Source organism: Camelina sativa, chromosome 14 (assembly GCF_030686135.1).
Source record: "Camelina sativa cultivar CO46 ecotype springtype chromosome 14, ASM3068613v1".
Classification (NCBI taxonomy): domain Eukaryota; kingdom Viridiplantae; phylum Streptophyta; class Magnoliopsida; order Brassicales; family Brassicaceae; genus Camelina; species Camelina sativa.
Window position 1 is genome coordinate 5,196,382 of NC_141893.1, and position 11,421 is coordinate 5,207,802.

At 35.4% G+C, this 11,421-nt stretch overlaps 2 protein-coding genes, 1 long non-coding RNA gene and 1 other non-coding gene across 7 annotated transcripts; 2 read left to right on the plus strand and 2 right to left on the minus strand.

The window, feature by feature from the left end:
- Window positions 1-1,830: 1,830 nt before the first annotated feature.
- On the plus strand, window positions 1,831-4,260 carry LOC104739884 (IRK-interacting protein). Its single transcript, XM_010460361.3, has 3 exons — window positions 1,831-2,232; window positions 2,641-3,744; window positions 3,833-4,260. Exons 1-3 carry the CDS (start codon window positions 2,158-2,160, stop codon window positions 4,154-4,156), a joined length of 1,503 nt encoding a protein of 500 aa, XP_010458663.1. The 5' UTR covers window positions 1,831-2,157; the 3' UTR covers window positions 4,157-4,260.
- Window positions 4,261-4,691: 431 nt separating this feature from the next.
- LOC104739885 (phosphopantothenate--cysteine ligase 1-like) lies at window positions 4,692-6,631 on the plus strand. 4 transcript variants are annotated; one of them, XM_010460362.3, is made up of 9 exons: window positions 4,692-4,898; window positions 4,996-5,113; window positions 5,202-5,246; window positions 5,359-5,444; window positions 5,530-5,582; window positions 5,672-5,731; window positions 5,866-5,967; window positions 6,054-6,173; window positions 6,256-6,631. In XM_010460362.3, the coding sequence occupies exons 1-9, from the start codon at window positions 4,769-4,771 to the stop codon at window positions 6,493-6,495; spliced, it is 954 nt and encodes a 317-aa protein (XP_010458664.2). In that variant the 5' UTR covers window positions 4,692-4,768; the 3' UTR covers window positions 6,496-6,631. The 4 variants fall into 4 exon arrangements, 2 of the variants coding, with proteins under 2 accessions (XP_010458664.2, XP_087341584.1); XR_015580459.1 differs by having other exon boundaries at window positions 4,710-4,898; window positions 4,996-5,065; window positions 6,058-6,173; XM_087485458.1 differs by having other exon boundaries at window positions 4,712-4,898; window positions 4,996-5,065.
- Window positions 6,632-6,777: 146 nt separating this feature from the next.
- On the minus strand, window positions 6,778-6,995 carry LOC147927855 (small nucleolar RNA U3). Its single transcript, XR_015581240.1, has one exon. It is a non-coding gene; the product is annotated as a small nucleolar RNA U3 (small nucleolar RNA).
- A 125-nt stretch (window positions 6,996-7,120) lies between these two features.
- Window positions 7,121-7,998, minus strand: LOC147927856 (uncharacterized). Its single transcript, XR_015580460.1, has 3 exons — window positions 7,865-7,998; window positions 7,521-7,765; window positions 7,121-7,423 (listed from the first exon to the last, which is right to left on the minus strand). It is a non-coding gene; the product is annotated as an uncharacterized LOC147927856 (long non-coding RNA).
- Between the last annotated feature and the right edge of the window lie 3,423 nt (window positions 7,999-11,421).

Genomic DNA, 11,421 nt, shown 5'->3' on the forward strand with positions numbered 1-11,421 from the left:
TAAATCAATAATATTGTAAGGTATAATAGGTTTTTACTCGTACCAACCGGAGCTCTAACCTAACGAAATCACATTAGAAAACAATCAAAGGCATGTGGAATCATTTAAGAAAATGAAATTCCTTTTTTAGGGTTATCCTTACAAAACTTGAAGCTAAAGATAGGATTTGCATTTTGATTATTGAATTAGTCTTTTTTTTTTTTTTAGTCTTCGCTATAAGCTGTTTTTTTTTTTTTTTTTTTTTTTTTTTTTTTTTTTTTTTAATTTACAGTTTCCACTGTAATGGGATCTGAATGGTAACATAATTAATTAGATACACCAAAACTTACAAACATCAAATCTATTTGCAACCCAATGTGCATTTACTGAAAGCAAATTTTTTTGTACATTTCTATAAAAAGGAAAAGATTGAAAAAAGAAGAAAAAAAAGTGCTTATAAATCTCTTCTTTTTTTACTGACATGAGATTGTCGTTACTCCCGTAACTATACACCTACGTTTACGTATAGCTTTGTTTGTACTTATGTATAATTCCAAGTAAATACGTTCACCAAGACATCGAAATCAAATTATACGGTGAGTAAACTCTTTTAATTACCGACATGAGATTGTCGTTACACCCATGACTATACACCTACGTTTACGTATAGCTTTGTTTGTAATTTGTTTTTTTTATATTTCCAAATATTTGTTCACAAATTAATACATGGAATTCAAATCAATGTAACCAATGACAGCCAACCGTATGTTTCAAAACATAAAATTGAGTGGGCACTTGGGATTAATAGTCTACATGTACGTTATTGTAAAATGTGTAAGTATGTACTATAGATTCTCTTTAAGAGCTCATAAATACATATAAAATTTGTGGGCATTGAGTGAAATGTAAATACTCCTACTAGCTTTTAGCAAAATACTCTGATTGTTTCAGAAGAAATGATCACAAGCTGACGAGATGAACAAAATTGATGGTGAGAAAAACAGAAAAAGAGAAACCTGATTAAACATCTCTTTTACATATCCAAGGAAACTATAATCATTACACTTGATATATATATATAGTCATACACACACACGCACACACGTAAATTTAGATATTTGAGTTACAAAATTGAAAAAAAAAAAAAAGTGACACAGGTAGAGCGAATACAAAGTTAAGCACAATTATGTTGGTACAGCCGATGAAACAAAACAAATGCTGAATGATGATCATTTACAAAACTATATCTATACTATGAAATTTATCTGATATACACAAAGTCACAGGATAGATGTAAAACAGTTTTTTTTTTAGTTTGACTAAAATTTTACATTCATTCAAAAAAATTTTTTTTAAAAAGATTAAAACCGATTTTTATCTTGATATATATAGTTATTCCAAAAGATAAAACCATTCTATATGATAATTTCAAATTGTTATTTTTAATGTGAATTAAATAAGTTCTATTTTATTTAAAAGTGTGGAAATAAAAGTTGGATTCTCTTCGTTTTTATCGAAAGTTCAAAACCACATGTCAAAAAAGAGTAATATAAAGTTTTTGACGGTTTTCTAACACGCGTTAATTTTATATCGATACAATATTTTTATCTAAAACAGATTTGTAAGTTTGTAATTAAATGATCTCATAAATAATAGTTGGATTCTTTACGTTTTCTATCAAAAGTTCAAAACCACGTGTCAAAAAATAGCAATATAAAGTTTTTGACGGTTTTCTAACACGCGTTAATTTTAGATCGATATAAAATTTTTAAACTTTTAGAAAAATATATTTTTATAGAAACAATATGTCTTGTTTTCTAATGAATGTACTGTTGAATAATAGAGGAATTTGTTTTGGGGAAAATAATATGTGATTCAAATGTATTTGTTCTGGACAACAAAACATGACTAGTAAGAGCATAGTCTTCATTTTGGTATTGAGCTTGAACGACTAAGATGGAAACAAACTTTAATATTTGACCAAAACTTACAGGCAAAAAAAAAAAACAAAAGAAAAAATAATCATCACTATTCTAGTACTCCTCTTTAAATTATTCATTTTACAAAATTGACTTGATAAATAATTTATATTATCATATGATATAGTGTATATATAAAATAAAAGTGAGATATTAACGCAAACCCAAAAAAAAAAAAAAGAGAGCAAAGGAAAAAAAAATGGCTCCTTCGTCTTCATCGTCTCCTTCCAAATCTCCTGTTCCATCTCTTCACCAATCCCTTCAGTTCACTCCTGTAAGTCATTCTCAAATCCTTCTTCTTTGTTTCCCGAGAAAAAAACGCAAGACTTTGTTCACCATAGACGAAGACCACACAGACCTTAAATTTGTCTTAGCTCTGTAACAAATTAAAGTTTTTGTTTTTTCCTTTCAAATTTTTTGTAGAATTGATTTGAGTTTAGCTAGAATTTTCTTGTTCTTGAGTGTTTACCTACGTGTTAAACCTTAAACCCACAATTATTAGTCTCGAGAAGATGGAGGAAAAGTCGAAAGAAGCAAGAACTGTAACCTTTTCGTTCTAAAGTTTCTTCCTTTGATCTCAATGATTCCATTAGAATCTCGAATCTCTCATTTACAAATCCAAAGTTTTTGTTTTTTTTCCGCTCAATTTGGCATAATTTTCATTTTTCTCTGTTCTTTTCAGATTCTAGAATGCGAAGAAGAAGACCTACAAGAAGAAAGATACAAAAACAGAGCAACCCCAAGTAGCGACGGTGGTTCTTCCGCCACACCAAACCACCGCCGTAACAACAACCACCAACACACTCTAACACCTCTCCACCACAACGGAAAACCCTCAAACAGAAAACGTCACGACGACAACGACGAAGACGACGGAGGCGCCGTCTCTTGCAACAAGTGTCGACCTCACCACTCTCACCGTGACAAATTCTCAGTCGTACCTCTCGAAAGCCACAACAACCCTTCCTTCATCTCCAGCCCCAATCTAATAATCAAATCCATCTTCCAATCCCTCACACGGAGGAGCCCCAAACCTTCCTCCGCCACGGCTTCGCTTCCTCCCCGCTCTTCATCCTCCTCTGCCGCTGACGCTTCGAGAGAAGAGCAGTGGCGGTTAGCCGTGGCGGAGCTTTCTCATAAACTGATCCAAGCCACGAAAAAGAAAGAAGACGCGGTTATAGAAGCTTCAAGGTTGAAGTCATCCATGGCAGAGCTCGAGAAGAAGCTCAACAAGCTCGAGATTTATTGCCACAATCTCAAATCGGGTCTTGATGAGTGTAGCAACAAGAAACAGAGTGTTCCGATTCGTAAAGACGGGTTCAACGACAGGATCATTCAGCAGTTCCTCGTCTCTGTATCGGAATCTCGATCTTCCATCAGAGCTTTGAGCAGATCTCTCGCCTCGCAGCTACGAACCGTCGGTGGGAAAGTCTACGAGAGACTCTCTCTTCTTCTTCAACCTTTCGATGTAAAGATCAACTCTTTCGCGAAGAACCCTAAAAGTCTGATCTTTTACCTCGAAGCGATTCTGAGCAGAGCCTTCTTTGAGGATTTCGAAGCTTCCGGGTTTCAGACTAACGGGTCGACCCGGATTTTGAACCCGATTGATCGTTGTGAATCCAATTACGCTTCGTTCAATGTGTTGATGGAGCTCACGTGGGATGAGGTGTTGAGCAGAGGAACGAAGCATTTCTCCGAGGAGTTTAGCCGATTCTGTGACCGGAAAATGAGCGACGTCGTTTCGATGCTTTGCTGGAACCGAGCTTGGCCTGAACCGCTTTTACAGGTAAGCCAAGCGTTAAACCGGGCGGTTTATAATGATTTATTTCAAAACTAATTGGATTGAACCGGTTTGTTTTTTTGTTGTTCTGTAGGCCTTCTTTGGTGCGTCGAAGAGTGTGTGGTTGGTTCATCTGTTGGCTAATTCGGTGAACCCGGGTCTGCAAATCTTCCGCGTGGAGAAAGATGACCGGTTTGATCCGATATACATGGAGGAAACTGGTGGGGAAAGGTTTAAGAGTCTGGTTAGAGCAATGGTTCAGCCTGGTTTTTACGTCTATGGGAGTGTGGTTAAGTGCAAGGTGGTCTGCAAGCATTGCGTCAGCGACGAGGAAGAATTAGTTGAAGACCGTACGGTCAAGGAATGTAATAAAAGCGACAAGAGTTTAATAAGCATCTGTAGCCCATTAGGAGGTTAATTACGTACGTTGAATAAGGCAGTTATAAAATTGGTGGGGTTTATGTTTTGTCTTGTCTTGTGAGGTTGTAATTAAAAAAAAAAAAAATCAAGTGGCTTTTGCAAGTGAATAGTTTAAAACTGTTTGGTTAATGACTTCGGTAAGGATATAATTAAGAATTAACTGGTTTGTGAAGATTTGTAGTTGTTGTTGTTGTCAAAGTGATTCATGAAAATTGAAAAGAGTCTCTAAAGTAAAATATTGGAATTTTCTCGTTGGTTTCGTTATATCTTGGATTTGATTACATTTGTTTTGTTCATTGTGGCATCTAATGGTTGTCGTCACGTGGATCATGCATATATATATATTTATAAACTATAATTACAAACAGAATCTTATATCTAACTTCTCAAGTCTTGACTATATAAATTAAGTTGTCCCCCATTTGCTAATTTCCGCGGGTAATATCACTATGGGCCGTATCTGAGGCCCAATATATAGGATTTGATTATCAAAAGTTTGAGCATTATTATTCTTTGAATAAAAAAGCCCAACCTTTTTTTTTTTTTTTTGGTTCGTCCAATCACTCATATCAGAGTAGTTCACTAATTCAGTTTTGCGATTTGGACTGAAATGAGTTCGATCTCTGGGTTGGTGGAAGATGAAATCAGTTCGTTTTTCGAAACATCACCACCTCTGAAGAAAAAGGAAGAGATCGTAGCAAAGCTTAATCAGTTCATTGAGCTGAATTCTTCGCGGCAAGGTGAGATCAGAATTGTGTATATGTGTGACATTTTGATTTCTTGATGATATATATAGATGGGCTTTAATATATATATATATATATGTTTTTGTTTCAGGAGAGAAGAGGAGGATCGTGTGTGTGACTTCAGGTGGAACTACAGTTCCATTGGAGCAACGATGCGTAAGGTATATCGATAACTTCAGCTCTGGAAATAGAGGTGCTGCGTCTACTGAGTAAGAGTTCCTTAGTCTTATGACTTATCATTCTAAAATCGTATGAAAAAAAGATTCTTGAATACAAAATTGGATTTTTTATTTTAAGGAACTTTGTCAAGGCTGGATATGCTGTGATCTTTCTGTATAGGAGGTATGTAACTCTTAGTTTTATAATTGTGTATTGCTGAAAGATGAGTGATATTATATTTGCTGGTAATATGATGGTGCTTCTTGATATTGGTTTTATTTATGTGATCTTTAAGGGGAACTTGCCAACCGTTTTGCCGGTCTCTTCCCGATGATCCATTCCTTGAATGTTTTGAGTTTCCGGATGCCAAAACCATTCGAGGTTCTTCATTACAATCTCTTTCTCAATCTTTTTATCTTCAAGTGTAATTATTTGCCTTTGTTTCATATTTTGATTATATTTTCAGTTCATGAGTCACATTCTGAAGCTGTGAAGATGGCTGTTATGGACCAGCAAGCTGTATGTGTTTTCTTTTACAAAAAGCGATTATTTTTTTTTTGTTTCTTGTATTGAGTCTTGTGTAGTAACCTTGCAAATTAACATTGCAGGCAGTAGAAGAAGGTCGTTTACTAAAACTCCCGTTCTCAACCATATATGAATATCTCCAGGTTCTTGAATCTTAGACCAGCTACTTTAGTTATCTTTCTTGTTTTGTCTTGGCGATCCAAACAAACCAATAGATGCAACTGAAAATTACTTTCTCTTTTGTGAATGTTTCTGGTTAATATTGGGTTACAAACAGATGTTGCGGTTGATGGCAACAGCATTGAAAGATGTGGGTTCATGTTCAATGTTTTATCTTGCTGCTGCTGTATCTGACTTCTATGTGCCATGGAATAGCATGGTAAGAAGAGTCTCATATCCCTTGTGATTAATTGGCTACATAGTTCTTGTGTCTAATAGTAGTTTATATATTTCTGGTGAAACTAGACAGAGCACAAAATAGAATCAGGATCTGGTCCGTTAGACATAAGACTAGCTCAAGTCCCTAAAATGCTTTCAATCTTGAGATCAAATTGGGCTCCAAAGGCTTTCTGCATATCATTTCAGGTCAATCTTCTCTTTCTCTATTCTCTCACTTTTATTAAAGTTCTCCAAATATTTGATAATTGATCATGTATGATGTATCCAGCTTGAGACAGACTCGAAGATTTTGATAGAAAAGGCTACAAAGGCTCTACAAAAATACAAAGTGCACGCAGTTGTAGCCAATGAGTTGTCAACGCGCAAGGAAGAGGTTGTGGTTGTTTCAAGCAGCAGTAACGTCGTGGTGAGACGTGATCCCGGCAAGCCTGAATCTATTGTAGAAGATAATCTCATTCGTCTCATCGTAGATCGACACTCAACTTACATCAAAGAATCTCACACTTGATCATCTTCCTTAAGACGTGTATGAGCTTATGTTTTTTTGTCTTTTGACATGTTCGGACTATATGAATAAACTGATCCTAGAATTGAGTATTTGATTCAAATACTTTCAACAAATAAATGAACGAACTTATCTAGTATTTATTATCCTGATAAGGCTGACTCAGTCCACGATGAAGGTTCGAAGTTTGGTTTACTGATTCAAACGGCCGGTTCGGGTCAACAAAGTGGAAGATTTGAGGGTGGATTTGTAAAAAGAGAGTCTGAGAATGAAAATAAAAAAAGGAACCTGTCAGACCGCCGTGCGACCACCCCGGCAAGGTAGAACCGAGCCGAGTAACGATCCTCTACAGCACCGGATGCATCCGAAGATAATCGTGGCCGTTAATCACGCTCTGATCGCACGGTCATGGTTCATCAACCAGGGGTAAGGGCCTGTCTCCTTAGAAATCAAGGAAACAGAGGTACGAGCCTATAGAACAGATCCTGTTCAAGTAAGGTCGTGACCATTGATGGTTTCTGTCCATATATAAATAACTTTGTTTTCTACAATTTTTCCGATGTGGGACTTTGAAACATCTTATTTCCACACTAAAACCAAACAGCTTATGACACGTGTAATTAATTAATTTAGAAATAGAAAGTAAATAAATTTGAAAGTCTGAAATCCAACAAGTTGTTTACCTCAGTACCATAAGCTTTCTAAGATTACAAAACATCATAACATCTAATTCAGTTGTCCTATGGATATACAAATTACAAAAGAACCGATTAAACTACAGAGGAACCTATTCAAAACGAGCAAAAATAAAATTATTTTGTTCTTTAGCTTCAACAACCAAAGTCTTTTCCATACTCACCAAAGGAAATCCTAAGAAATCAAAAACTTGTTTCTCAGTCGAGAGTTTCAGACTTGCAGTTCCTCTAGCACCCTGAGAAAGAAACGTTATCACAGCTTCAAAATCATCATCCATTCACTTTAAAACCATAAGAAAAAAACATAAGTGGTGTTTGGATTTTGTCCCTTACCCGGTTATCACGAGAGCTGTGAGTAGCCGGGAATAGTCCAGTGTCATCAAAGTCGATAGCCTTTGGATTCTGCTAGCAAATCTCAGTCTGCGGTTTCCATGGCATCTAAAACTCTATCTGTTTTTCTTTCTTTACCAACAATGTATGTATTTGGTGATGGGTCACATGTATTATATCATATTCATACCTTATGTTCAACACATCGTTTCCCGTCCAGACTATGAGTCCAAATGCATTGGATACACCTGTGATGAATTTACAACCTATTGTTATTGAATGATTTGCTGGGAAGAGATCAACCTGGACATAACTGAATCAGTCATGGTGGAGAACCTCAAAGTTACCTTATCTACATCTTCACTATGGGTGCTGAAGATGAGATCTTCTCTTCAGAAGTTTATTTCCTTTAAACTCTTCACAAATTTTGTCAAAAATCCCTTGTGAATGGTCAGGACCATAAGCAAAGACAGTTTTAGACGTGGAGTTAGAGCTTTCAAAATCCTGAATGTATCAAGAAACAAAATTAAACGTGAAAGAAAACACAAATATGGGCAAACAATGCGTGACATCCCCCACATCATGAAAACGAGAAAAAACGTCAAGTTTCTGAGGATCCAATTGACCAAAAGAAACTCACACTAAAGAATGTGTTAACCCCCGTTAACTAGGCTTCAATTAAGTTCCTAATAACAGGTTTCAAGTATAAGCTTCAACTTTGGCAAATATCTTATTTATTCAAACACAAAGTTGATAAAAAGCGAACCTGTTAATGTCGAGTCTGTTCTTGTCGTAGCACCATAGCACACTTGACCACCGATTTTGACAAAATGTGATGAAGATAAACTATCTACGTTCGTCCTCATCCTCGCACCAGTTTCTTTTTGTTACCTAACATCAAAATCCAATCAAACACAGGTTTTAGCTTATTGCAAAAGCCTCTAACTGAGAAAAAAAAAAAAAAAAACTCATTCGAATTAAAAAGTTTGACGCTTTCGATTCCATTACTTACACCCACTGATTCCAATTCCTTGACTGTAAAATTAACAGAGACAGAAGCTGAAGGATGATGGTGAGAAAAGCGAGCAAAGAGGTAAAAGAGCAGCTAGCTTTGATCTGTGTTAACCAAAGCAGAGAAGCGCGCCCTGAGTCAACCGTCAGTCAAAACCTTTAAAATCCAAGAAATCAATTCCTGATAACCGACCGGTTTGTTTCTTTCAACATTTTTTCCGGTTTTTGGTTATCGAGCGGTTTCTCCATGAACCCGAATTGGAAAACAAACAAAAAAAAAAATCAATAACTTGATCAACGCTGGATTATATACAAACTATGCATTATCAGACTAAGCTTAATTTATTTACTTGTCACTTAGTACACGTCTTCTAGTCAGTAAGAAATTAAGACCTCTGATGGATGCTCTACCAAATTATAATTATAGATCAACTTATTCATTAATAAACTAAATTTTAGTTTCAAAATACTTATATCTAACGTTAATGTTTTAATTATTTGATCAAGAATCATTCAAACTAATAAAGTATCCGATAATTCTTGTCATTTTTTAACATAGAAAATGATATTGTCCTTTTTATAAGATAACAATGACACACAACACAAGAAGCCTTTCAATAATTACACCAGATATAATAATTATAATATACTTTCAAGTGATTATAATCTGAATAATTTGGTTAGTAATATATGCTTTAAAATTTAAATTTCCTATCACAATCATTCATGTAAAAGATAATTAGTTTGACACAGGATCCCACATCCATGTACATAATTAAATTTTGATGCACAACATACATTAGTTAGTATACAACTTTTGTACAGCTTATTTTATGATCAGTCAAGTAAGAATAAAATAACTTTGAATTTGCTATTTGACATTCTGTCATTTTGTCACTTAAATCATTTGGATAAACGTTTAAAACCCAAAGAAAGAAGCATCGTTTTTTTCCAGACACGAGAATCGAGACACCGTCAACAACATTCTTCTCCGACGCCGGCAAATGAAAACTTTGCCGGCGTCGGGACATAACCCGATCTCTCTCTCTTGTTTCTTGCACTCTCTGTTTCTTCTTCTTCCTAGTTTTATTTAAGCTTTCGATCTCTTTTAATCCCTCTCGAACTCTCCCCAACCACATGCACCAAATAGCCGATTATAAATCTAAGAAGGCCAGCGTTTGGTCGGAGTATCGCAGCTCTTACTCGCTACCCACCTCTTTCCTGGAGAACGTATCAAAAGATCCAGCAACCTTCAGATCTAGGCTCTCATCTCACCAAGAAGAGATCTCTGCTATTAACCCACACCCAGCATTCTCCCCTTCGTCGGAGATGCTCCACCTCCTGAATCAGATGTCGCTTCAACCCGGCCGCCGCTTGCACAATCCTCTGCATCCGACCGGAAAACTAGGGTTTCCTTTAGCGGACCCATCAATTCTCGGCCCATTAAGGCTTTTGAGCCATTAATACAAGGTTCCCATAAGAACTTTCTTCGCGTGTATCCAGGTTCGATCGAAATTCAAATCTCTCCCACTCTAGCCAACCTTTGTGTAGATTTATTAACCTTTTGTTCGAAGACTGCATTTGGTTAGTAAATTACCATTGTTGCTAGTTTGGTTAAAGATTTCTTTAGACAACTTGTTGTTAGTATCACCTAGGGTCTCTGCCATTGGAGTTAGCAGCTTGAATACAATCGGCATTATGATCCAGTCCATACGGAACTGTGGTTACCAATGTGTCTTCAAGCTCCCTCCATTAACTCGCCTGATTCCTGAGCCCGATAAACTGCTTCTCATCAACTTTTTGAAGTTTCCGCCTAAGAACCTGGAGATTAGTGGCATTATGATCCCAACTCATTGTAGTGGGGGTTACCACAACACCTTCAAGCGTCTCTCCTCTGAACCTAAAGCCGCTAACAACCCTGCGTAAACCTTTGGCAAAACCCTCTTTCGGGTAGACATCTTCTTTCTGAAGATGCTCTCAGCCTTAGCTTCCTCAACGTCGTTTGGTCTTCAATCCAAGACAATGGTCTTCTATTCATCCATCGAAGTATTCAAGGAAGAAGCATTGTTATTTCTTGACCTCACAGGTTCCAAATCCCTTGCAAGGAATTGACTTATAGCTCTTAAGTCTACAATCTCGATGACCCTTATCTACCTCTATCTCTTTGTTGTATTGGCTTTTATCACTGATTTCCTTTGTTGTATCTTAAACAATGATCCTTATGTTGTATGTTGTGTTCTATGTTAATGGAATGAAGCATATGTTTGTCCAAAAAAAAGTCATCATTTGGATGTCCAATTTCATCATAAACCAATTTGATTAATGAGAGTTATACTGAATCTAAAATATTTGTATTTCACAAAAGCCAGAATTTCAATTAGTATATTTACTAGTATTTAGCAAATAATGATGCACGAAAATAGCTAACTAATTGCATAAGATTAAGATTATTTTTACTTGTCACTTAGTTAGTACACGTCTTCTAGTTAATCATGTAGTTTATAGAAATAACTAAAAGATTTCTCTGATGGGTGCTCCACCAAATTATATTTTCAAGATCAACTGAATCATTCATAAACAAATTTATCTATAGTAAACCTCTATAAATTAATATTATTGCGGCTATGACATTTTATTAATTTATAGTAATATTAAATTATCTATAAATTAAAATTTATTATTTTATAATATTAATTAATAATTATTAATTTATAGATATATATTTTAATTATTTAAATTTTAAAAAATTATTAGTTGAGACAATTTTAGCAAAAAAAAAATTAGACTTTCGGATGTTATAAATTTTAAGGTTTTAGAATTGAATTTATTATATTTAGAAAATATTAGTGACCATAAATTACAAATACTATAAACAATATCACTTATACACATG